Below are 25,813 nucleotides of genomic sequence, written 5' to 3' on the forward strand. Positions count from 1 at the left end.
TATTTTTAATAAAATTTTTATTTTGGAATAATTTTAGATTCGCAGAAGAGGTGCAGAGATAATACAACTAATTCTGCAGTACAGTTTCCCCAAGTGCTAACATCTTACATGACCACGGTACATTTGTCAAAACTAGGGCACCAACATTGAGAGACTGCTAGTAGCTACACTACAAATTTCATCTGGATTTCACTAGTTTTTTAAGCTAATGTCAATATAAGTATTTTTTAAATAGCAGAAAAGGGGGATTTAGTTTTACAATGATAATTTATGAGCCACCAAAATGATTTTTTTGAGACAGGGTCTTGCTCTGTTGCCCAGGTTGGGGTGCAGTGGTGTGATCTTGGCTCACTGCAGTCTCAACCTCCTGGGCTCAAGCAATCCTCCTATCTCAGCCTCCTGAGTAGCTGGGACAACAGATGTGCACCACCATGCCAGGCTAAATTTTTGATCAAAATGATGTTCTTGAGAAACTTCTTATTTATCAATATATCACCTTTATAAAGATTTTTTCATTTAATGATATATATGAAATATATAATAATAACAAGTATCATGGATATTGCAAGTGATCAAGAATTGTAAGGCATTCAGTTGAATAGCATAGTACTTCTGAAATGTAAATGGAAGTCACATTAGACAAAATGTTAACGTGGTAAAAATAAAAAATTGTCATTCTCTCCAGCTATACAGATATGACAGGATCATAAAAATGCACTATTTCAGGATCTATTTACTTATATTCAAATGTGAAAAAGGTTTAGACTACAAACTCGTTTTTGTGACAATTGTGCTTTTCCATCTCATGGTACATTTTTCACACTGTAAGATGGTCTTGTTTGTTGAGAGATATGCGGGATTTAGGGGGAGCATAATCTTCCATAAAAAAGAATGGTGTTGGTTTTATTGTGCCTGATGAAGAAGAGGAATGGGTGATTTGCATTGAATTCAATGGATGGGACTTTAATTCGTATATCTATCTCACTCCCACTGCCAGCTGCAGCTTCAGTACCTTGTTCATTTATTTCCACAAAAGCCTTATGGAAAACTTTGGATAAAAATAGGTTTCTTGCTGAAGACATTCCTGAGAAATCAGCTTTGCTCTGGCTGAAGGCATCACTCATCCCCATGCTGCTCAGGGTTGACTTGAGATCATAACTCTCTTCCAGCTTGAACTTGGGAAGGTGTAGCTGCACTTCGTACAACTCCATCATGTCTGCACTGGTCCACTCATTCAGCTTCTCATAGGTGATGGCCTTTTCCAGCTGCCCATGTGGAACCAAGAAAGAAAGAATCAGTAATTCCAAAGTGGAATGAAAAAGTAGTAGAGAGAGCACCCTAGGAATTACATAGACGAATTATGATCACTCCCGTTACTCAGGGTGACAACACATGCACATCTGGAAATCCTTTGGTTGTATAATGTTGACCTTCAAAATCTTTGTTCTGCAGATTAATTGCTATCCGGATATAGGAGAATTAGAGTTTAATTCAAAATGGAAGTACTTCTGCTATAGTATGCAAGACATCAACTAAACACTCAAATACATCAATATAAATATACATTTAGATGTTCTCTGTACAAAAGCACATACTCTAGTTCAAGTTGTAAGCCAAGGCACAAAAAAACCTGTTTATCAACATGGGAGACAGCTCATTGAAAACAAAATTTGGAATAAAATAACATGTCTATACTCTAATCAAAACAACGTGAGATTAATGATTATAAACTAAGTCAAAAAAGAAAGAAAAGAGAAGAAAATCTTCCAAATCTCAAAAGTAATTATTTTACAGTGAGTTTAAGGATGATTTCCCCCTTCTTTATATTCTAAATTTTTAAAATAATAAATATATATGTGTACATACTACATATGTATATATGTGTATGTTTGATTTTTTAAATGACATATTTGTTTTAATGCACATGCATCTTCTAGACTGAAGTTTTGGCTGTCAATGGCATACCTGTAAACCATTTACATTAATAACATGACAATATCTCAGCTCAGGAAATTGCACTTCTAGGTTTTTATCTTACAAGCGCTTGACTCTAATGGTTTTTTGTCCACACTGGTTTTATTTTTACTATCCTCTCCAGTTTCACAAATTTTATGACATAATTTGGAAATATTTTCTACATACTAGTAGGATCGTGGAAACTTATAAGTAAGAGTCTGACACATGTGAAAAATTAGACACTGTGCAAAGAAAGACAGGCCATCTGGTGCATGAGACTCATGTTCAGCTTAGGCATGCAAATTGCTCAGAAGCATGGTTTGACCAAAGTTGTGTTCAGATTAATAGAAATTCGGCTGGTAAACAGCTTAAATAATTCTTGAAGACAGTATTGATAGAGACTTTTTCTCCTGAAGGTTGCTTACTTGATAAAAATGTTCAAAAAATAAGTTTTGGAAGACAGCTTGATGCCTGCATATATGTGTGTGTATACTAATGCAAATGATTAAAATATTAATTTTAAATTACATAGGTCCTACCAGAGGGAAACCTAGACTGATGGTTATGATCAATCCACACAGTTCTGTGACTGACAAGGTATATTTGTATCTGTTGTACATGTGGCTATGTGTGTGATGACCCCAGGCTGGAGCTGTCTATACATTGCCTAACCTTTCTGAGGAACAGTAATATTAACCTTATAGAGTGTTGTAAATTTTAAATAATATTGTGAAGGTGAAGTGCCTAGGACTCAAGGTACATTGGTGACCTTTCTCTATAGGAATTAAATAATACGGAGACCATTCTTCCTGAGGACAATTGGGAGAAACCTTGGCCAACCAGCTCTTTTCTTAGTAAACACTGAAAACACCCTCACATCAGACACACTGATGTTATTTACCTGTTCCAGCCCATTAATGTCTTCTGGCAGTAGTATAAGCAGGCTGAGATCACGGCTTTTGTAGTAGAGTTGAAGGCCCACTGCTTTTGGCTTTTCTATGTGAAAAATGTGAAGCTTTTTCTTCATAAACATCATTTGCACTGGTTTGCTTGTAGTCTAAAAAAAAAAAAAAAAGGTAACAAGGTCATTGAAGAAGTATTCCACCAACTCCTTAATTCTCTACCATCATTGGCTCCCAGTTGGTGAAACTGCTGATTCAGCTAAATGCTGAATAAAGTTATCCAGACCTTCCTTTATGGAAGTATCTATTCCACTGAAAAGTATCGCCAGTAGCAGATATGTGAGTTTCTGTTTCTAACACAATTGTGGTAATCCCTATAAATCATAGCAACATGTATTAAATCAAACTCTTAATATATGATCTTGTGTAAATTATGGAAATGCCAATAATCCAGAAACTAAGGCATATTTTACATGAAAATATTTGAGAAAGTATTTTAGTATTATAAAAACTGACATTCACTAAGAGAATGCAAAGACAAGCAATAGATGAGCAGAAAATATTTGGAAAACATATGAGACAATAATAAAAACTCAACAAATAATAAAAAACTCAACCATAATAAAACAAACAAGCCAGTTTTTTTAAATGGGCAAAAGATCTAAGAAACACCTCACAAAGAAGACATACAGCACATGAAAAATGCTCAATCATGTGTCACTAGGAGATTGTAAATTACACACGGCTACTAGAACGGCTAAAATATGAAACACTGACAACACCAAATGCTGATAAAGATATGCAGCAACAGGCACTGTCATTTACTGCTAGTAGGAACCCACAGTGGCACAGCCACTTTGGAAAACAGTTGGGCAGTTTCTTACTAAGTTAACCTAGTCTTACCATACGACACAGCAAGTGTGCTCCTAGGCATTTACTCAAATGTGTTAAAAACGGTGTCCACAGAAAAACTTGCACACAGTGTAGTATTTATAGCAAATTTATTTATTATTGCCAAAAAATTGGAAGGAACCAAGATGTGCTTCAAAAGGTGAATGGATGACAAACTGTGGTACAATTGTACCATGAAATATTATTCAGCAATAAAACAAAAAGATCTATGAAGCCCTGAAAAGACATGGAGGAACCTTAAATTCATAGTGAATGGAGCCAGCCTGGAAAAGGCTATGTGCTGTATGATTACAACTATATGACATTCCAGAAAAGCCAAAACTGTACAAACAAAAAAAGATCAGTGGCTGTCAGGAATTTAGGGGGAATGGATGAACAGGTGAAGCACAGGGCACTTTTAGGGCAGGGAAACTATTCGGAATGCTCTTGTAATGGTGGCTACGTGATATTGAGCATTTTCAAAACCCATAGAACAGTATGACATCAACAGTGGACCCAAATGTAAACTATAGATTTTAGTTAATAATGATGTATCAATATTAGATCATCGATTATAACAAATATGTCACACTAATGTAAGATGTTAATAATAAGGGAAACTGTGTGTGTGTTGAAGGGAGGACATATGAGAGCCCTATACTTTGTGCACAATTTTTTCTGTAAACCTAAAAATGCTCTAAAAATCAAGCTTATTTGAAAATAAGACCAATTGCCAAATGAAAGCAAAACAAACACCCCTGCAACTTAGATGTTGTAGACATATGTTACTTTTCCATTCTATGTCGAACTTTCAATCACAAAGCCCCACTGTATGCTAAGGTGGTGGCCATATGACAAGGGCTGTTTACTGCGAGTACTCTAGCATACTGTGCTTGTTTCCAGAGAAAGCCCATGAATGGCCCCAAGCAGAGCCCTCCTAGAACTAATGGCAAACACTTTCTCTGTACTACAGTTGTGAAGCCTGAAGACTGAATATGAGGCAACCGTATTCCCTGATCATTATTGGAGAATGAGAGTAGCAACTAGAGAGAAAAAGAGAAAGAGACAGCATAAGAATGAACTGAGATCATGTGTTGAGACTCTAAATACCCCAATCACTCACTCTTGGACTTCCCAGTTTTTTTGTCACCTCAGCTAATTCCAATACAATTCCCATTTAGCCAGAGCTAGTTTGGAATACTTTTCTATCACTTGTAACTGAAAATTTCCAGTGAATATATAAACCCAGGTAACTATCCAGCTCACTTCTCATTAACCTACTGGATTATGTGTTCAGTTTCTTCCCCAACCTCACCCCACTGATTGAAAAATGCCTATTGCACACATTCATTACAGCCATAGTTCCACAGCAGCACTGTTTGTGGCCTATCCCTAGACTTAACAACTGTAACAAACCTTGGTCAACTAGTTCCTTTCCTACGAATTTGGAATGGGATTTTCCAACTGGTCTCTAGAATGGAGAAGGTCCTGTGAGTAGCTATGTTCTGTCATTGTGAACTGGGAAGCAGAGAAAGTTAGACCTCAACCTGAGAGAAGAATGATGGTAGAAACAGAGTTGAAAAAATAGAGGAAAAAATCCTGACAGCATTTAAGTCCTTGTTTCCAATCAGGTCCCAAGGCCCAGCCACACTCCAGCCCATTCACGAGAGTCCGATCTATAACCTCACTTTAGTCTCCCTTTTTATTGCTTTTACTTATGTACGGGTAAGAATTTGGTAGAAGTTAGTACTGGTTTAGCAGGGCAGGTACAGAACTTGCAGTGAGGACTCTTAGGTTCTTGTTCTGGACTGCTTCTAACTCAGACATGCCTCCAGTCACTTGGCTACATTATATTTCTCACCTAGGAAATAAATATGAAAACTACTCTACCCAGCTCACATGGGTAGCAAGGACTGAGAGATTGTATATTCGGAGAAAAACAAGGACAGGGGAATTTCAATGAATTCCCCATGGAACTGAAGGCTTTTAGCCCAGCCATCACTTCCCTAGTAAGAGCCATAGTTCACTAGAACATGCAATCTAAAAGAAGAGTGAATTTATAAGAGAATCACTTGTACAATGCCATGTGAAAATACAAACTGATCTTTAAAAGTTTCCTACCTCGTTTATTCTAAAAGGCTTTTCTGTGGTGTTTTGCACTAAGAATTGATGTTCCCAGATTCCTTTAAAGTATAGGGCGTTCACCAGAATCATCCTGGTTGTGGAATCCACAGAGTCATCAGGCAGGAGATTCTGGATTTTACCTGTAAGAACAAAAGGCAGGTTGCAAATGACTTGTAGAAATATGTATATTTTAATTAAAGACAACCAGGCTTCTATTTTTTCTGGAACTATAAAAGTTTTCTTTAAAAGTCCTGGTTTTTGATTTTCTGGAAATGGACAAGTACTATTCCTGTCCAGAATAGCTACTCTGAATAAAGAGAGAAACACTGAAGAAATAATATGGTGGATGGTCAGTAAGCATTATTCCACATAAAGTACAAATTTGCATTTTAATTATAAAAAAACTTCCCTCTAATATGAGTTGATTCGTACCCCTGTTTTGAGGGGACTGAAATACTTCCTTCTTTTTCACTTCTGTTTGTAGCCACAAACCGTAAGCTGCTCTGATTAACATCTGAAAGGTTGTGCCAATGTTTTCCTGTTGCCCAAAATATTGCTGTGTGCAATTGCTTCTATCAGACTGTTATAGTTACAACTTAAACTGATATTTGGCTATCAGCCCCGAATACATTCTCTCCAAACTCTCTACTAAAGCACCTTTAACGATTTATAAAAATATGTCAAATATATAGCTCTCAAATCAAGTATTATAGGTTTGCTCTAGAGGCACATGTTTGATAACTGAGGTAGATAGAACTGGATTGAGGAGAACCCCCTGGCCAACCCAGCTTCACTCTGCAACAGACACTACTCAGAATAAAGGGCTGTCTTTTAAACTGCCAAAATACAGACATGGGAAAGCTGTTAAAATTATAAGAGACAGCTTGTGGTACTTAATTTAAAAAATAATTTTCCAGGAAAATATTAATAGAATCTCAAGAAATAGTAGAAAATCTGAAAAAAAAATTAAACATGATTGAAATTTTACAACTGTCAAGTGATTACCTCCTGTGGAAACAGCATCAACCCCAGACATGTAGACAGGTAAATTCTTTTCAACCTTCAAGTAAATGATAAATCTCTACACTATTAACACAGTTTCAAAGCACAAAATAGAAAATTCTCTGATTACTTTGATCAAGCTAGCATATACCTAGTATAAAAACGACAAGAAAGCACAAAATTCCCATCTGTAAACCCATTTCTCTTGTGAATATAAACAAATAAATCCTAAATTACATTTTAGTAAATAAATCTAATTAATATACATTAGGAATGCAAGAAACATATATTAGCAAATCTATTAATGTAACGTGTTGCTGATATGGCCTGAATATTTGTGTCCCTCCAAAATTCGTACGTTGGAACCTGATGTTCAATGTGATAGAATTAACAGGTGGGGCCTTTGGGAAAGGATTAGATCAGGAGGGCTCTGCCCTCATGAATAGGATTAGTGTCCTTATAAAGGGATTGAGGGAGCCTGTTTGCCACCTCCACTATGCGATGACAATGAGAAGGTGTCACCTTGGAATTATAGAGCAAGCCCTAGCCACACGCTGAATCTCCTGGCACCTTGATTTCGGACTTCCCAGCATCCAGAACTGTGAGTAATAAGTTTCTATTATTTACAAATTACCCAGTCTGTTTTGTTATAGCAGCTGTAATGGACTGAGACATTGCTTTGATGACTGATAGGAGAAAAAAATGATAACATCATCTGCAAAAATACTTTTGATCTTCAACATTCATTTCTAATTTTAAAATGATGACTTTGTAAATTAAAATGAAGAATACTTCTATAATATTAAAAATAATATTTTTCTTCAACAAACCCATAATAATGCTAAACCAGAAACATTAGTGGTATTTATGGCCTGCTATGACTACCATTATTCAGCATTTTTCTCAAAATACTAAGTAAAGCAAAAAAAATTAGGTGAGATATTATATAAAAGGAAGAGACAAAATTATTATTTGCAAATAATAAGGAAAGCAAGGAGAATCAACTAAAAAACAATGAAAACTAATAAGAAGTTCTTCTAGGTGTTGTTACACTATTACACTAAAAAATTATTTTCTTATAACAATAAACAATTAGAAAGTGATATAGCTACATCCTAGTGATACACCACATTTATAATAATCATGATTATAAAATATTGATAAATGATGACATCTTATATACACTAATGATCCAAACCAGGAAGTTAACATTAATAGAATATTATTGACAGGTCATATTTAAATTTCATCAGTTGTTCTAATAAAGTCCTTTTTTCTGGGTTAGAAATCAATACAAGACCTTGCATTGCATTTAGTTGTAATTTCTTCTTATTCACCTTTAATCTGGAACAGTTTCTCACTCATTCATTGTCTTTCATGACCTTGACACCTTTAAGAAAGACTTCCCATTTGTTTTGTAGAATTCCCCTGAATTCCCAGTTTAGGTGTGTCTGATGTTTAATCAAGATAATACTCAAGTTATGCATTTTTGTGAGAGTATCACCATGGTGGGTCGAATTGTGTCCCCCAAAAAGACGTGTCCCGGTTCTAACCCATAGTACCTGTGAATGTGACCTTATTTGGAAATACAGTCTCTGCAGATGAAATAAAGTTAAGATGATGTCATATTGGATTAAGGTGAGACCCAATCCAATGACTAGTCTCTCTGGAAGGAGGGTGGAATTTGGACATAGGCACACAGAAAGGAGAATGCCATGTGAAGATGCAGAGACAAAAGAGAGATACAGACAAGAAAAGGAAGCCATGTACCAATGCAGGCAAAGATTGGAGTGATGCATCAACAAGCAAATGAATGCCAAGGATTGTCAACAACCACCAGAAGCTATGAGAAGCTCATGCAAGTTTCTTCTCTAGAGCCTTCAGAGACAGCACAACCTTGCTGACAGCCTAATTTTGACATCTAGCCTCCAAAACTGTGAGAGAATACATTTTTGTTGTTTTTAACCACTCCGTTTACCTTAATGTGTTATGACAGCCCTAGGAAACTAATACAATCACCAAAGTCATGCTGTGTTCTTCTCAATGAATCATATAAGGAAGTGCATGGTGCCCATATGTCCTGTTACTGGTGCTATTAATTTGAACACTGATTTTTCCAATGTAAAAGGACTGGGTGTTTTTTTTATTTTTTGGTATCATGTAGGAAGATACTTTGAGAGCGGGTAATATTCTGTTTCTCATCAGGCTTTTGTCCACTAATTTTAGTATCCATTTATGATTTGTATCTAAAACAATTACTACTGTGGTTACTATTGCAGATAGTGGTTTTCTATTTCCATCATTCTTCTGTATTCATTAACTGGAATTCTACTATGAGAAAGAGCCTTCCCTTCTTCATTTATTTGGATCTTCAATTATTTGTTTATATCAGTATAGACTCGTGGGTATTTTCTTTATTCTATAGGTTATAATCCATTACTATCATTATTTATTTTGTTGCACAAATTGCTCCAGATTTTGTCATTGGAAGCCTCCCCTGTTGGCTACTGTATCCTTCTGACATATTCCCAAGTATTTTGAGCATTTCCTTACATTCTGTTACCACAAAATGTCCTTATCTTTTGCTTCCCTTGTCCCAGCTCTGTTACCGTCATTTTGTCCAGGAGCTCTGCTTTCTTTTTTTGAAAGAAGGAGTTTAGAAATCAAGATCTGGGTGTCAGATATGCTGATTACTATTGGGATGTCATTGCTTCCAGATCCTCTCAGCAAATGGGGCTAGGAAATGTATGCATTATACACACATCTGTATCTATTTCTACATTTATCTATTGAATTATCTTTCTGCATATATATTGAAGAGTAGGAGGTCATATTGATACTTTCACTTCCGATCTAATAACACAGGGTTCATTGTCGCCTTTGTCTTTGCCTTATTTGAAATTTCTTTTCTGGCTCTCATGATTTCCAATATATTTCCTTATTTGCTTAATCCTAGAACAAATATGAAGTAGTTTCAGGATTGCAAACCCATTCTTCCATTAAAAACAAATTTAAAAACTAGGGTACAATATTTGTGTACACAAAAGTACACAATATTTGTGTACTTTTTTTCAGCCTTAAAATACATAATCGAAGTCCACTTACTCTTTTTAACCTTTGAATTTATAGTCAAAAATGCTGTTTTACAAGGTTGCTTAATGTTTTAGACCATATGTTTGTTTAAAAGAATGTATCTGAAACAGTGCTACAAGCCAAGATGCCATTAAAGGACTGGAAAATTTGAAGAATCCCGAAAGAGAAAATACAGATGGATTAGACTGATAGAGGAAACCGCAGCATCCACACACAAAAGTCATCACAGATGACTTCTTGGGAGGTTGGGGTGTTGCTCAGGGCGTTAGAAACTCAAAGGCCACGCATTCATGGAGCTTGTTGGGGGCAGGGAGCATCAGTGAGATTAATGAAATAATTCCATTTATTGCAGTGGCTCCTAACTTTGACTGCAAATTAGAATCTCCTAAGGACTTAAAAATACTGATGATTGAACCTCACTCCACACAGGCCTGTTATGTGTGATTTAAAGCTGAAGGCAGTTATCACACATGGAGTCCTTGAGTCTAGCAGGGGACGTAGATGTAGTTAGTTTTGATAACAGCGTGGTAAGTGTCAAAGTAAAGGTTTGCACAAATGTCATGGGAGCAAGGAGGAGGATGTTTAGCCTGAATGAAGCCCTGAGAAGTTATCTGAGAGCAAAGGAGGGGTTGGGGGTGGCAGGGCAGGGAATGGTATTTCAGATAGAAGAAATGGCATGAATACAGGGTCATTAAGTAGCACAGGGAGTTCAGGACACTCTATGACATGTAGAATCCCTGAAATATAAATTTTAATACAGGGAGTGACAAGAGTTTAAGTGGAGAGACAAGCCAGGCTCCGCAATCACATTGGGCCTTGTATGTCTGGTTAGGGGCTTTGTGTTGATCACATAGGTCATGGGGCAGCATGAATCGGTTTTGAGTAGAGGAGTGACATGGCCTATCTGGTCTAATTTGTATTTTAGGCAGGTAATTTGGGTGGTAAATGGAGGTTAGATTTGAAGGGAACAAGATTGGAGGCAAATTATTGCATTTGTGCAGATAAAAGATAGCGAAGAAAGAAAGGCTGTGGAGGAAAGGATTTGAAAGGAAAATGAACTCTGAGAAACATTTAAAAGGAAGCAAAGGAAAGGGGAGAATTTAGAGTGTGTCTCAGATTACTGTTCTGGGCAAGTGTGTGATTGGTGTACCCATTCACCAAGATGGAGAATACATGAGGAAGACAAGGTCTGGGAAAACCATTCTGAATGTGATTTCGGGTAAGCTGAATTTGAAATGCATGGGACCCTTGGCAAATATGTCTAGCAGGTATTTGTTATGAGCCCTGAAGTTCAGAGGAGAAGACAGCAAAACATTCCATGTGCTTAGACACAAAGCAAAGGTATCATCATTAATATTCATTAATGACAAATGATGAATTAATCTTCATTAAGTCATGAATGATGAATTAATCTTCATTAATGATGATGCCTTTGTTTTCTTCATAAGATATAATAGAATATCAATTGAAATGTTGATTTAAAAGGCAGCATGATGTGTAAAAATCAGTTCAGACTTTGGAACTAAGCTGACTTATATTTGAAATACTATCGCTGAAGCTTTAAACTGTGTAATCATAGATAATTTCTCTAAAATCTGAGCTTCCTTATTTCTAAAATAAGGATAATAATAAAAGACTGTTAAATTGCCTGGGAGAATCCTTCTACTACTTCCTTTTAGAAATAAAACCCTGAAATTTAGGTGAAAAGTGGCAACCTAGCTGAAAACTCCATTTTGCAGGTCTTTCTCCCAGCAAGTATAGTGACTGGAAATTGACTGGAATGTGGTTGGTCACTCTTGCCTGGAATTAGGGGCTTTTTGATCCTAAAACTAGGAAAGTCACAGGCAAACCAGAATGCACTGGTCACCCTAGCAGAAAGTGTGCTATGGACTAAGTTTAGACCAGTGGGAGATGAGTGGAATTAACATGTGAAACTTCCAGGGCATCCCCTTAAAGACAAATTAGCTTTTGCTGAAATTTCTTTTCCCCACTTCCTGCTGCTAGTACAACTGGCTATTGTAAGAACCATCTTGCACCTAGAGATGGAAGCCATGTATTGAGGATGGCAGTGCTGAACACCAGCCTGGATCTCTGGACCTGCCTTGGGAGGCAGAATGCTCTCTCTAACCTAGGATGCCTAACTACCTTTGTACTATTATTTGAGAGAAAGACAAACTTGTGTCTTATTAAGCCACCATATTTTGGGTCTTTTCCTTAGAGTAGTTTAATCCATACTCTAACTGATACTTGAACTTACTTTGAAAAGTATTTAAGATTCTATAGCACATTTAATGCCACATTTCTGTTATTAGTAGATATTTTTCCATAAAAACCATGCATGCAGCAGTAATTTCAATTTCCTTTTTGCTTTTTCTGCTTTTTACCCTTGGACTCTTCTTTGGAATTAGTGGGAGATGATAATTTTCTTGTCTCTTTGGTAAAGTGATGGCCTGACTTACTTGTTTTAGATAAGACTTATTAGGAAGGCAGTGAATCTAAAAATTATGTACATGAATAGAAATAAATGTTCTGAATATTTACAATGTGTCCACACTTCTATCTAAAGAGTATACATATTTACGCATGACACAAACTAAAATAAATGCAAGGATGTTTGGGAAAAGCACGCTGCCAAGCCCCTTGGTGAAAGCTTACCCTCGGTCTGTCTTTCAACCCAAGAGTTGATGTCCTTTCTGATTTGATCAGAAGCTTCCACAAAGTTAACAGACTGAGGCTCTGCACCAAAATATGTTCTCATGTCTTCTAAGTATTTCTGAAAGACATAGATAAAAATCCCCTTTTGTAGAGTTTGTTCAAAATTGAGAAATCAAATCTATTTAGATTATCAAAAGAACTAAGTAGGCGGGCAATTGCATACTCCCACACCATCACTCCATCCTCTCTTTCCTGACTCCCAGTTTTGGTCAAAAACTAAACACCTCCCTCTTCAAACTTAGCAGGGCACTGGCTAGCTATGCAGAGCTCCAGCTGTGGAAGGAAGTACTGATGCCCACATTTTTGGGGCTTCCACATCCTCTTCCTTTCTATTTTTATCCATGCCTTGAAATGAGGCTAGAATGGAAAGGGACTACAAATAACAAGAGTAACCCCAGTGGCCAAGAGGTATTGGGCATTGTACTTGACTTTTTATGGTAAGGATGAAACCAAACTGAGGCTTGTGATACTGGTATCTTCCTTCTGTGGATTCTAAACATCAAGAATCTTGTGGAGGGCCCTTGAAGAAAATGATATTCTGCCATGAAAATGGATTTCTAAGCAGAGTCGAATGTTATATTAGGCATTCTGAGGCAAAAAAAAAAAAAAAAATTGACGCCTCCACCTCCTCCTGGTCCTCTGATGTTCACCCAGTGGCAGTCATCACATGTAGGCTATGACTGAGTTTGCTGTTATGGGGGCACCTGCCTTGGGAACATAATTTATTCTTCTTCAAGACCATGTAGTATTCCTTCAATTTGCTTACTTTATGGAGGGCTTGTAGGAGTAAAAAGTGATGAGTTACTTCTGTTGCCACGAAGTGGCTTGAAGATTATGAAGTCGAAATTCTGTGGAATTTAAAATCTAGTAAAAAGAAAACTTAAATATTTATGAGGCACCACTGCCTGTCTTAATTCAGGGCTTGTGGACATATAAAAATATGTTTGTCTCTATCTCTGTGTCCCTCTTGTTTCCAAGTGCCCACTGAGTCAATCATGTCTCCTACTTCTGAATCAAACAAGAGTCCGTGAGCCTACAAGAAAGGAAACTGTCTTTAAGATTCCATTTGGATGATTTTATATCTTTAGTAATAGCAAAGCTCAATTTCTGAACTCCCCAGAATTCACTAGATTTGAACAGGGATAGCATTGCTTGAAATCACAAGGTAGCTTTATTTTATCTTATTGCTATTCTTCTACCTTATCTAATTTCCTTGCTCTTTGCCCACTGGACACCTGGGTCCTCCTGCCCAAGGAAATGATGGACAAAGAAGTAAATTATTGACCTGGGTTTTCATGTGACCCTCTTAACAGAGGACAGACTCATCATGGTCTGCATTGGTGGGGTTTCAACCATTAGCAAAGAGGAGAAGTTGATATTATTTCATGTTTCATGTTCCCAAAGTCTGTAAAGACTTGATGTGAAAACTGCTCACTTCTCTCATCCCAAGGTCAGTTTTGCTCTGAAGTAGACAGTCTCCAGCCAAGTCTCCATGTGTATTTGTAGGCCATTCTCAGGGATTACCTCTTTATTCTAGACAGAAATATCTGATTGCTAGATCTGGTTTGAGACCTGTTATTGGTTTCCTTTACCACTAGACACTCATTGGTTGGTCTAATTGATTGTTTATAGGGAAGTACTGACCACATGAAGATTGTCCCTGGGATCCCTAAAGAAATATACAGAGTTTACTGTTTGGTCTCACATTGCTGTTTCTTTTCCGTTAGCTTAAAATAAGACATTTGCACTTACATTGTGGAATGGATATGTTTTCTCACCATACATCGCATTGGCTGTTTTAAGTAGGTAGTCATTGTTGGGCTTGAGGATTTCTGAGATAAGTGTTTGGAAATCAGAGTGTATTTCTTCCGAGTTGCTCAAGTTGAATTCCTTTAAAAGAGAAGGAATTCGTCAAATAAAAATGTTGACCAAGAGTTACGTACATGTTAGCAAACTAAAGCTAAATAAAATTATTTGGGGAATTACAAACAAAAGTTGAAAATGATCCTAAAGTGGATAAAAATGTTTTCTTTAGTGTTAGTGCAAAAGAAAGAAATGTTACTGAGGCCATAATTTTCTTCACCTTTAGTTTGCAAAAATAGGCAAGAAAAAGTCTGAAACTGGAGAAATTTTTAGAGAGATTAAAAGGGCGTGGGGACAAGAGATCTTTCAAAAAGTATAGATATTTTGTATTCCAAAAAAGTGTTTCTGTAACTTTAATATGTGTTTCTAAGAAAAATTACCTGCTAAAAGTTGCTTATCACTAAAATACATGTGCTAAAAGTTCTTTTTCCTTAATTATCAAATATATATTAAAGGATAAGATATACCATTTTCCTTTTTTTTTCACTTTCAGGGTCACATTTGACTCCCTGGTCTCTGTTAAATTGAAGCACCTGTAATTGCAATAAAAAGACAAATGAATAGACTGCAGAGAAGTAATCATATAAATTACACATCATCTGTAAATACAAGTCAGTCATTCCTATAATTGCAGAACATATAATTAGTTAAACAAAGGGGCTCTGACTTGGCTTAAATAATGTGTGTAATAAAATAAGTCAAGAACTGCTTTTAAATAAATTTTCTAAAGTCAAATTTAAGTTGCTAGTCTCTTTATTTTCCTATGTTTTATAACTAGAATGATGTTGGGAAAACCTTGAGGTAAAATTCTCTTATTTTCCATACTTCCTTTTTACTCATGGTTGTTTTAAGAAGAAATGCTAGGTGTCCAACTGAGACCATCATTTAGACAGTTTAGGTAAAAGCCATAATTATGTGGAAAATTAAGGAATTTTAATTGCTATTTTTTTTCTAGTTAAATGCTTGGTTCCTATTGTCTACCACCACTTGACATATTTAGGCACAATGTTTGTGTTCACCCCAGCATTTCACTGGAAAGTTAACAGGAAGGATGTAGATACTCTTCTTTCCTTGGAATTGTACAACAATAGAACAGAAGGCAATACTTTTATCTCCCAAGTCCTGGACCCGGCTGACAATAAGAAATACAGTCTACTGCATCAAGGGTTGCATTGACTCATGGTAATAGAACAAGGGCCACCTGCCATACATAAAGGGGTGCACAGCTAATTCATGAGGCTCATTTGCAACTGAAAGTGTTAACATGTGAAACAAGGACAAGCAACACCCAGCAATATATTTACATGAAATAGATTCACATTGGAATCCACTTAAGATTGTCTATCACATTAATGATTAAGACTTTTGAGCTAATGAACCTGTCATTAACAAGTTGTGAACAAGGATTTTGTTGTTGCCATTGTTGTTTTTAAACCACCTGATATCTTGTGAACTACAAGAGTAAGGATGATATCCCAAATCCAGACTAATATAGCATGTGTTCTGCCCACTTCCGTCAGAATTACCAACTGTGTTCATATCCATACTTTGCAAGGAAGTCACCTTCTTGGGTGAAAATTCTGTCATTTGGCCATTTGGTTTTGCAAGATTTAGGGCCGAGTTTACTCTTTCTGTTTTTTTTTAATTTAAAATCACATTTATATATACATATTGTTGCATATATATATATGTATTCATATATATTTTTACATACACATATGGCTATTTTGCTATGACTACATATATATTTACATACACACAATGTTTTGAGGATGCTTATTGCAAAAATAGTTCTGTATATAATAGTATTGTATTGTTATTGTAATGATCTTAATGGGCTCCTTATATTCATTCAGATAACCAGGGACTAAACAAAGAGAGAATCAAACAAAGCACGAGAAACAGAATTCTTTTATTTTTCTTTTTTGTGTCTTCAAGAAAATCCTTATGTGATTATAAAGATGCTGAATAATTCTATTATTTAAAGTTTGACCAATTACTTTTTGAAATAATATCATCAAAATAAAATTGGTTTTGGTGTTGAACGAAAATTGATAACCTCATCCTTTCTCCATTTTATTTTGCTAAAGGACACAGATTCTCAAATGGTTTTCCTAGCAACAGTTTGCAAATTGATTCTCTTTACCAGGGTTTGTTTTATGGTATAGAATGTTTTAATGTATGTCTTGTTTTAGAGAATGTTATTGTGAAATGTAAATTATTGAGTTGTCAAGAGAAAAACTGAAGTTAAAAGGCAATGAAAGCACTTAGTTTACAAGAAACAGAAGATGGTTGACCTTTTCCACTCACCTGGGCCATTTGGGCTGCAGTGGTACCTTTGGCGCCCAAATACACCATGGTCAAGGAAGTTGAGATGCTCCAGGAGGAAAAGAAAATATTTTTACCCTGAGCAGATTCAGCTAGCTTTTTGCTCAACTCCAGGGCAAACTGGTTGATTGATGTTGCTACAGCATCCATTGAGGAAACCTAAGAAAAATAAAGCAAAAGTTAGAGAGCATACTAATATTTATTTCCACTTCAACTTTGAAAAAGTATGTATTCATAGTTGCATACATATCCATATATATCGTCATAAGAGCTGAATAGACTTTAGCAAAATTCTAGCCCAATAATAGTATTTTATATATTAAAACACTGAAGTTTAGAGAATTTAAGGGAATTGCCTTAAATTTTAGTGCTAATGTGCATTAGAGAATAAACGGATTCTGGTCAGTTAAAAGCTGAGTCCCATAACATAGTTTTTGCCACTCTCTTGACATTTTTCACACCACCAATTTTGTTTCCATGTGTTTGTATCTAGTTTTTCCAACTCCAGCATAAGCTTCTTGAGAGCAAAATATTCTTCTTATGCTGCTTCGTGCACCCAACAGCTCCTAGCTAAGGATTTTGCACAAAATGGATGCTTATAAATGTTTATTACTCATTTACAATATTCATGGTTTGGGCTGTAAGTACCATTTTTAATTTATGTAAACGTGGAATCATGCACAACTAACTGGAAAATGCTTGTAGAGAAGTTGAGAAGTTAAGACTGTTTGTCTTTATTCTCACTCCTTTGAGACCCTCTGAAACTGGTCTTCTGGAACAAGAGTATTCAGGTTTCCTTATCTTTTTTGATATTATACTCAACATCTAAATGTCATCTCTAATGGAAGCAACCAAACAGGTGGCCAGCCTACCATACCTGCATGTACCTGGCCTGAAAATGACAGGTGCCCCAATCCGCAGCAATGTGCACCACCACCACTCCCTCACAAACACTCACAGCCTGGACCACTGAGGCAATTGCAGACATTATTGATGATGATTACAAATGAGGAAACTGCATGGACATTATGCTACCAAGTCCACCCTAAACCAAAGCCAACATACCATACCCAACCGATACCATAACATTTTAATTTAAAAGGCTTTTAAAACTAGGTTTCTATGGTTAATTCCATCTATTTTGATTTTATGGCAAAATAATTTCTCAAATAAGTTAAACAATTTAACCAAGTGCTTAGGGAATCTGTTACTGCTAGACCAGCCTTACAAGAAATCCTTAAGGAAGTTTTAAACATGGAAACAAAAGAATGATACCTGTTATTTAAGTACATAGCACACACACTTTATAAAGCAACCACATGATAGAAACCACAAAGCAACCAGCTAATAACTTCGCAATAGGATCAACACCTCACATATCAACATTAACCTTGAATGTAAATGGGCGAAACACCATATTTAAAAAGCACAGACTGGCAAGTTGGATTAAAAAACAAGACCCATTAGTCTGCTGTCTTTAAGAGACCCATCTCATGTGTAATAACACCCATAGGCTTAAACTAAATGGTTGGAGGAAGAGCTATCACACAAATTGAAAACAAAATAGAGCAGTGGGTGCTATTCTTACATCAGATACAACAGGCTTTAAGCCAACAAAAGTAAAAAGTGACAAAGAAGGGTATTATATAATGGCAAAAGGTTCAATTCAACAAGAAGACTTAACTATACTAAATGTATATACACCCAGCATTGGAGCACCCAGATTCATAAGACAAGTACTCTTCAACCTACAAAAAGACTTAGACAGACACATAACAATAGTGGGGGACTTTAACACCCCACTGACAGCATTAGACAGATCATTGAGGCAGAAAACTAACAAAGAAAAACTTGACCAATTGGACTTATTAATAAACATCTACAGAATACTCCAACCATCAACCACAAAATGTACATTCTTCTCATCTGCATGCAGAATATATTCCAAGATTGATCACATGCTCAGTCATAAAGCAAGTCTCAACAAATTTTTAAAAACTGAAATTGTACCAACTATACTCTCAGACCACAGTGCAATAAAAATAGAAATCAATGCCAAGAAGATTTCCCAAAACCACAGAATTACTTGGAAATTAAACAACGTGCTACTGAATGACTTTTCTGTAAACAATGAAATTACGGCAGAAATCAACGTCTTTGAAATAGACACAGAGACATAACATATCAAAGTCTCTAAGATGCAGCAAAAAGCAGTGTTAGGAGGAAAGTTTATAGCACTAAATGCCTACCTTAAAAAGTTAGAAATATTTCATATTAACTATCAAACATCAGACCTAGATGAACTAGAGAAACAAAAACAAACTAACGCTAAAACTTCCAAAAGAAAAAAACAAGTAAAATCAGCAAAACTGAATGAAATCGAGACCCAAAAATCCATACAAAGAATCAACAAAACCAAAAGTCGGTTTTTGAAAGTATAAACATGATTGATAGACTGCAGGCTAGATTAACAAAGAAAAAAAGAGGAGATATAAATAAGCAGAATCAGACATAACAAAAGTGACATTACAACTGATCCCAGAGAAATACAAATGATCCTCAGAGACTACTATGACTACCTCTATGCACACAAACTAGAAAATCTAGAGAAAATGAATAAATTTCTGAAAACACACAACCTCTCAAGATTAAATTAGGAAAATATTGAGATCGTGAACAGATCAATCTCAAGTTTCAAAATTGAATGAATGATAAAATCCTACCAACCAAAAAACGCCCTGGAACAAGTAGATTCACAGCTGAATTCTACCAGATGTACAAAGACAAGCTGGCATCAATGCTGATGAAATAATTTCAAAAAATTAAAGAGGAGGGACTCCTCTCTAACTCGTTCTACAAAGCCAGCATCATCCTGATACCAAAACCTGGCAAAAACACTATAGAAGAAGAAACCTATAGGCAAATACCTCTGATGAGCATAGATGCACAAATGCTCAAAAAAATCCTAGCAAACTGAATCCAGCAGCGTATCAAAAAGTTAATTTACCACCATCAAGTAGGCTTTGTTCCTGGAGTACTATATTGGTTCAACATACAAAAGTCAATAAATGTGATTCACCACACAATTAAAAACAAAAAACATCTGATCATCTCAATAGAGGTGGAGAAATCTTTCAATAAAATCCAATATCCATTCATGATAAAAACCCTCAACAGACTAGGTGTTGAAGGAATATACCTCAAAACAACAAGAGCTATCTGTAACAAACCCACAGCCAATATCATACTGAATAGGCAAAAGCTGGAAGCATTCCCCTTGAGAACTGGAACACGACAAGAATGCCTACTCTTTACCACTCCTACTCAACATAGTACTAGAAGTCCTGGCCAGAGCAATGAGACAAGAGAAAGACATAAAAGACACCCAAATAGGAAAAAAAGAAGTCAAACTATCTCTCTTCATCGACAATATAATTCTATATTCACAAAACCCTAACGACTCCACCAAAAGCCTCCTGGAACCAAAAAATGGCTTCAGTAAAGTTTCAGAACACAAAATCGATGTACAAAAATCAGTAGCATTTCTATATACCAATAACATTCAAACAGGGAGCCAACTCAAGACTACAATTCCATTTACGATAGCCAAAAAAAATAAAATAAAATACCCAGGAATACACCTAATGAAGAAGTTGAAAGATCTCTACAAAGTGAGCTAAAAAAAAAACACTGCTAAAAATCATAAATAATACAAACAAATGGAAAAACATTCTATGCACATGGACAGGAAAAATCAATATTGTTAAAATGGCCATACTGCCAAAGGCAAACCTCGGATGGAATGCTATTTCTATCAAACTGCCAACGTCATTTTTCACAGAATTGGAAAAAACTATTCTAAATTTCATATGCAACCAGAAAAGAGCCCCAATATCCAAAGCAACCCTAAGCAAAAAGAACAAACCTGGAAGCATCACGTTACCCAACTTCAAACTACACTATAAGCCTGCAGTAACCAAAACAGCCTGGTGCTGGCACAAAAACAGGCACATAGGCCAATGGAACAGAATAGAGAACCCATAAATAAAGCTGCACACCTACAGACATCTTATCTTTACCAAAGTAAACAAAAACAAGCAATTGGGAAAGGACTCTATCAATAAATGATGCTGGGATAGCTGGTTAACCATACCCAGAAAAATGAAAGTAGACCCTACCTTTCAACATGTACAAAAATTAACTAAAGATGGACTAAAGACTTGAATGTAAGATCTCAGACTATCAGAATCTTAGAAAAAAAAATCTAGGAAACACCATTCTGGATATCAGTGTTGGGGGAAGTATTCATGACTAAGTCTTGAAAAGCAATTGCAACAAAAAACAAAGTGGGACCTAATTAAACTGAAGAGCTTCTGCACAGCAAAAGAAACTATCAACAGAGTAAACAGACAACTACAGAATGGAAGAAAATATTTGCAAACTATTTCACTGAGAAAAGTTTAATATCCATTATGTATAACGAACTTAATTCGACAAGCAAAAAACAACCCCATTAAAAAATGCCAAAGGACATGAACAGACACTTCTCAAAAGAAGACATACAAGTGGGCAACAAACACGAAAAAATGCTCAACATCATTAATCATTAGAGAAATGCAAGTCGAAACCATAATGAATACCACCTTGTATATGTCAGAATGGCTATTATTAAGAAGTCAAAAAACAAGAGATGCTGATGATGCTGTGGAGACAATGGTACACTGTTGATGGAAATGTAAATTAGATCAGCTACTATGGAAAGCAGATTGGAGATTTCCCAAGGAACTTAGAACTACCCTTCAACCCAGCAATCCCATTACTGGGTATACATTCAAAAGAATATAAATCATTCTACCAAAGAGACACACACACACACGTGTTCATCACAGCACTATTCACAATAGCAAAGACATGAAATCAACATAGGTGCCCATCAGTGTTGGATTGGATAAGGGATACGTGGTACATACACACCATGGAATACTATGCAACCAAAAGAAGGAATTAAATCATGTCCCTTGCTGCAACATGGATGCACTAGACGCTGTTATCCTAAGCAAATTATGACAGGAACAAAATACCACATGTTCTCACTTATACGTGGGAGATAAACATTGGGTACTCACAGACTTAAAGATGGCAAAAATAGACACTGGGGACTACTAGAATGGGGAGGCAGAGAAGGGAGAAAAGATTGAAAAACTAACTATTGGGTACTATGCTCACTACCTAGGTGATGGACTCAATAAAACCTCAACCTCAGCATCACACATTATACCCTTCTAACAAACCTGCATATGTACCCTCTGAGTCAAAAATAAAAACTGAAATTATTTAAAAAATAAAATAATTCAAATTCTTAGGCCTAGGAAATCTCATTAATGCCAAGGTTGTGTAGAGTTAGGTCTTGCATAAATGTCACCTGGCCTTCTGAGAAACCTATAATGAGAGCTTTGGAAAACATTAGGGATTCTCTGTACTCAAATAACTTAATCATGAGAGAGGCATGTGCAGACAAAGTTTTGGTTTCATCACAACTTGGAGTTAATAGTGATACTGTGGGAATCCCCCGTAGCCATAAACTTACACTTAACCAAACAGCTTCCCCGCCTCTAAATCATGCCCTAGGTGTGGCTCCTGCCTACTCCAAAAACTTGTGATAATCCCAGGCTGACATTATTTGATGAAATAGAAAACAAAAAAGACTGTAGATCTGTAGTAATTCTACACCCTCATAAAATATTGAATATTTGCCTGTGACTTTCTTCCTCAACAGATCAAATGCCATCTTCAAAATAACTCTGTACTTCCTTTAAGGCTGTTACTCATTCAAATAACATTTTGTTACCTGCATACAGTATATATCAAGCTTTGTATTTTTAAAACTCATGAATTAAGTTTACACGGAAAATGTTTGGTTTTTGGCCAAACTACACTCTTCATGAAGTGGGGAGAAAGTACCATTTCAGAGGCTGGGGTTTTTCTACCTTAGTTTATGGTTATTCTAGTGTTTATTTACTTGTAACATGTTCCTGAAAACAATAATTCTCTATTATAATAGCCCTAATTTCTCATGTAAACTTAATATTTAGTTGTATTCGTCTTCATTAACTCCCTTAATATCATTATTTGTATATCAGATGTTACCCAGAACATACAAGAGAAACTATTCTTTATTTTCTTTTTTTAAAGAAATCTAATGAAGTACTAAGCCATCCATCAGTGATATTTAGCCCAACAACGAAAAATACTTACTGAAGGGTGTAGAATTGTGAGATGAAATTTTACAGGAAATAATTATTCCATACAAATGTTGGACAATTATATTTTCAGAGAAGACTGCAAATGTGTAGGTCAGAAGTCTATCAGGTCATTTTCAAAATTAATTGGTCTTTTGCAGTTTTTAAGAGCTATACACTGATCATCTGTGAGCTTAACCTGTAGATAGGCTCAGAGGAGAAGCCAAAGAGAATGAAGAAAGCAAGAAAAGGATAGTGTCATTCATCAAAATGTCTCATCATAGACATTTCATCATCGCATGCCCCTAGCATATCAGTGTTGGAAAGACCCTTAGAATCTCCCTAACCCAACTCCCCCATTTTGTCTGCTAAGAAACTGAAGCTGAGAGAGGTTGATTGAGCAAGGGATGCACAGCAGAGTCAAAACTTCAACTTCATTATCTTGACTGTGAATACAGTTGTTCTTGCCATTGTATCTCATTGTGTTTAAGATTTTAGTGGCTAAAGAGAGAGATTACATGATGGAGAACCATCAGGAGGAGAAAGAAGATCTGGAGAGTGGGGAGAAGGATTCTTGTCCCGTTTTCCATGAGACATTCCCAAGGGCCTCTTGGCTTTCTGATGACACTGATAATATTACCTCCTCATGGAGTCGTGCATATCAGAGAATGACAGCTTCCCCCAATCTCCAGCACCTCTCTATTCACCTAAAGCCTTTTTTAGAAACAGGTAATAGTTTGGGGTGGTTTATGAAAAGCACCTAGTACAATGTGGGGGATTAGGAACATTGATTATTCCACAGAAGAGAAGAAAGCTAATGGCCCATGAAATGGTGGCCAGAAGAGGAGAGTGGGGTTTTGGGCTTGAGGGGGGAATAGTTAAAGAGTCAAACCATGAGTTCCATCTATTAATGACCAGGATCCAAATGCAGGGTGCCAAGCTCACATTTCCTGAAGAGTTGAAGGGTTTTGGCTCAACTGCCCTGAGGGAATATTTTATTTATCTCTCCCTATGTTGACAGATACAGAAATGTGACTGGAGGAAAATCCACTCATGATTTCACAGTTCCCAGTAAAACAAGGAGCAAATTCCACTCCACAATTCCTAGAAAAACAATTCCTCTAACTTTTTTGGGGAATGAATGTTCTTTCCCCCGTATCCCTTTTTCTAGTACAAACTTCAAACCAGCTCAGGTTACTCTCTGACTTATACAGAAAAATTCTTAAGGGATTGGGCCTTATCTATTATTTCTGGACTTTTTTGGGGGAAGGGGTCTTCATTATTTGTTACCTAGCTAGGCACTTCAACCAGGAAGAAAAACATAAATTAAATCATTAACCAAAGAAATATTTACAATACCTTGTTTTCTTCCACTGGAGCAGAAGTGGCAACTTGTTCCTGTAGTAAGAGATTGTGGCTGAAGAGTTGAGAAACTTTCAACTGAAGAAATTTAAAAAAAAACAAAAAAATCTTAGCACCTCCTTATTCTTAGCTCCACCCTGTGATTCAGTTTCACAAGCATGTATACTCTTTCTTTCAGGCTTATTTTTGTCAGAAGTCTCAATAAAAAGACAGAAAGAGACAGTTAAGGGTTTGCCTGAGTTATTTAATTACTCACATTTTCCATCTCTGTACACATGCAGAGACCTGGATTCTGACAAATTATAACTCATCCTTTTTTTCGCTTAATCATTTCTCTAGTCTGCTAACAGAATATTTGGCATGGTTTTCCCAGGTAGTTTTTTTTTTATAAAACACAAATAGAAAGCTTCAAATTAGTGGAATACTAATGATCAATGAAATGGAAAATATTACTGAATTATTTATTTTTGTTGCGTCTGTTTTGTTTTTTCTAGAAATAGGGTCTCACTCTGTCACCCAGACTGAAGTGCAGTGGTGCAATCATATTTCGCAGCAGCTTCTAGCTCCTGGGCTCAAGTGATCCTCCCACCTCTAGCCTCTCAAAGTGCTGGGATTTCAGGCACAACCCATCATGCCTGGCCTTTATTGTAAGCCTGTTAAAAATGGCTCTCGGTTACTATGTGAAAGGCACCCCGGAAGATTTTCTGTTCTCATTTGGAGCGTTGGTGTAGAACCCAGAGCATCACTTGAATGAGTGGGATGTCTGTTTTCCCCACTAGCAGGGACAAGGGTTTTGGATCAAAATTTTAGACACCATTATTGGGTCGGATGTTAGTTCATCATTTTCTGGTTCTCTTTTATTTTTCCCGGGGAATGCTTTTTCACTCCTTATTTATTACAAAAGAAAAATAACAGGCCATTTGTTTCATTTGCATGTGTATGGAGGAAGGGGGGGCGGGTCATTGGGAGAGGGATTGGAACAGGAAGACATCTCCAGGAGGGATTAAGACAAAGAAGGAGACTCTCTATTTATAAAGTATTTTGTACATTTTTCTCACCTAGTTCCTGTTTTTCTCTTCACAGAGGCATACTTATTTTCTGGCAAGATGGCTCAGACTTTAGTATTTGAATGTTGACGTGGAACCCAGAGCAGAGTGGTACTCTGGATTTCACAAGGGAATGAGATATGTGCTAGAAAGTTCCATGATGCCTGCCCAACTTTGCACTGAGCAGATATGATTATCCAAGGATGCCTCCAGGACTGCTATTAGACAAAAGCATCATATGGCACCTCCAGATAGAAGGACTGCTCACCTTGACTGACAGCGGTCCACCACA

General features: G+C 36.4%; 1 protein-coding gene across 2 annotated transcripts; it reads right to left on the reverse strand.

Moving 5' to 3' along the window:
- On the reverse strand, positions 1-24,555 carry SERPINB10 (serpin family B member 10). Of its 2 annotated transcripts, XM_058438283.1 has the most exons (9): positions 24,473-24,539; positions 23,130-23,312; positions 16,857-17,033; positions 15,014-15,079; positions 14,436-14,573; positions 12,624-12,741; positions 5,871-6,013; positions 2,858-3,013; positions 9-1,265 (listed from the first exon to the last, which is right to left on the reverse strand). In XM_058438283.1, exons 3-9 carry the CDS (start codon positions 17,022-17,024, stop codon positions 861-863), a joined length of 1,194 nt encoding a protein of 397 aa, XP_058294266.1. In that variant the 5' UTR covers positions 17,025-17,033; positions 23,130-23,312; positions 24,473-24,539; the 3' UTR covers positions 9-860. The 2 variants fall into 2 exon arrangements, with proteins under 2 accessions (XP_032007984.1, XP_058294266.1); XM_032152093.2 differs by lacking the exon at positions 23,130-23,312 and having other exon boundaries at positions 1-1,265; positions 24,473-24,555.
- Between the last annotated feature and the right edge of the window lie 1,258 nt (positions 24,556-25,813).

The sequence above is a fragment of the Hylobates moloch genome, unplaced genomic scaffold, assembly GCF_009828535.3.
Source record: "Hylobates moloch isolate HMO894 unplaced genomic scaffold, HMol_V3 SCAFFOLD_5, whole genome shotgun sequence".
NCBI lineage: Eukaryota > Metazoa > Chordata > Mammalia > Primates > Hylobatidae > Hylobates > Hylobates moloch.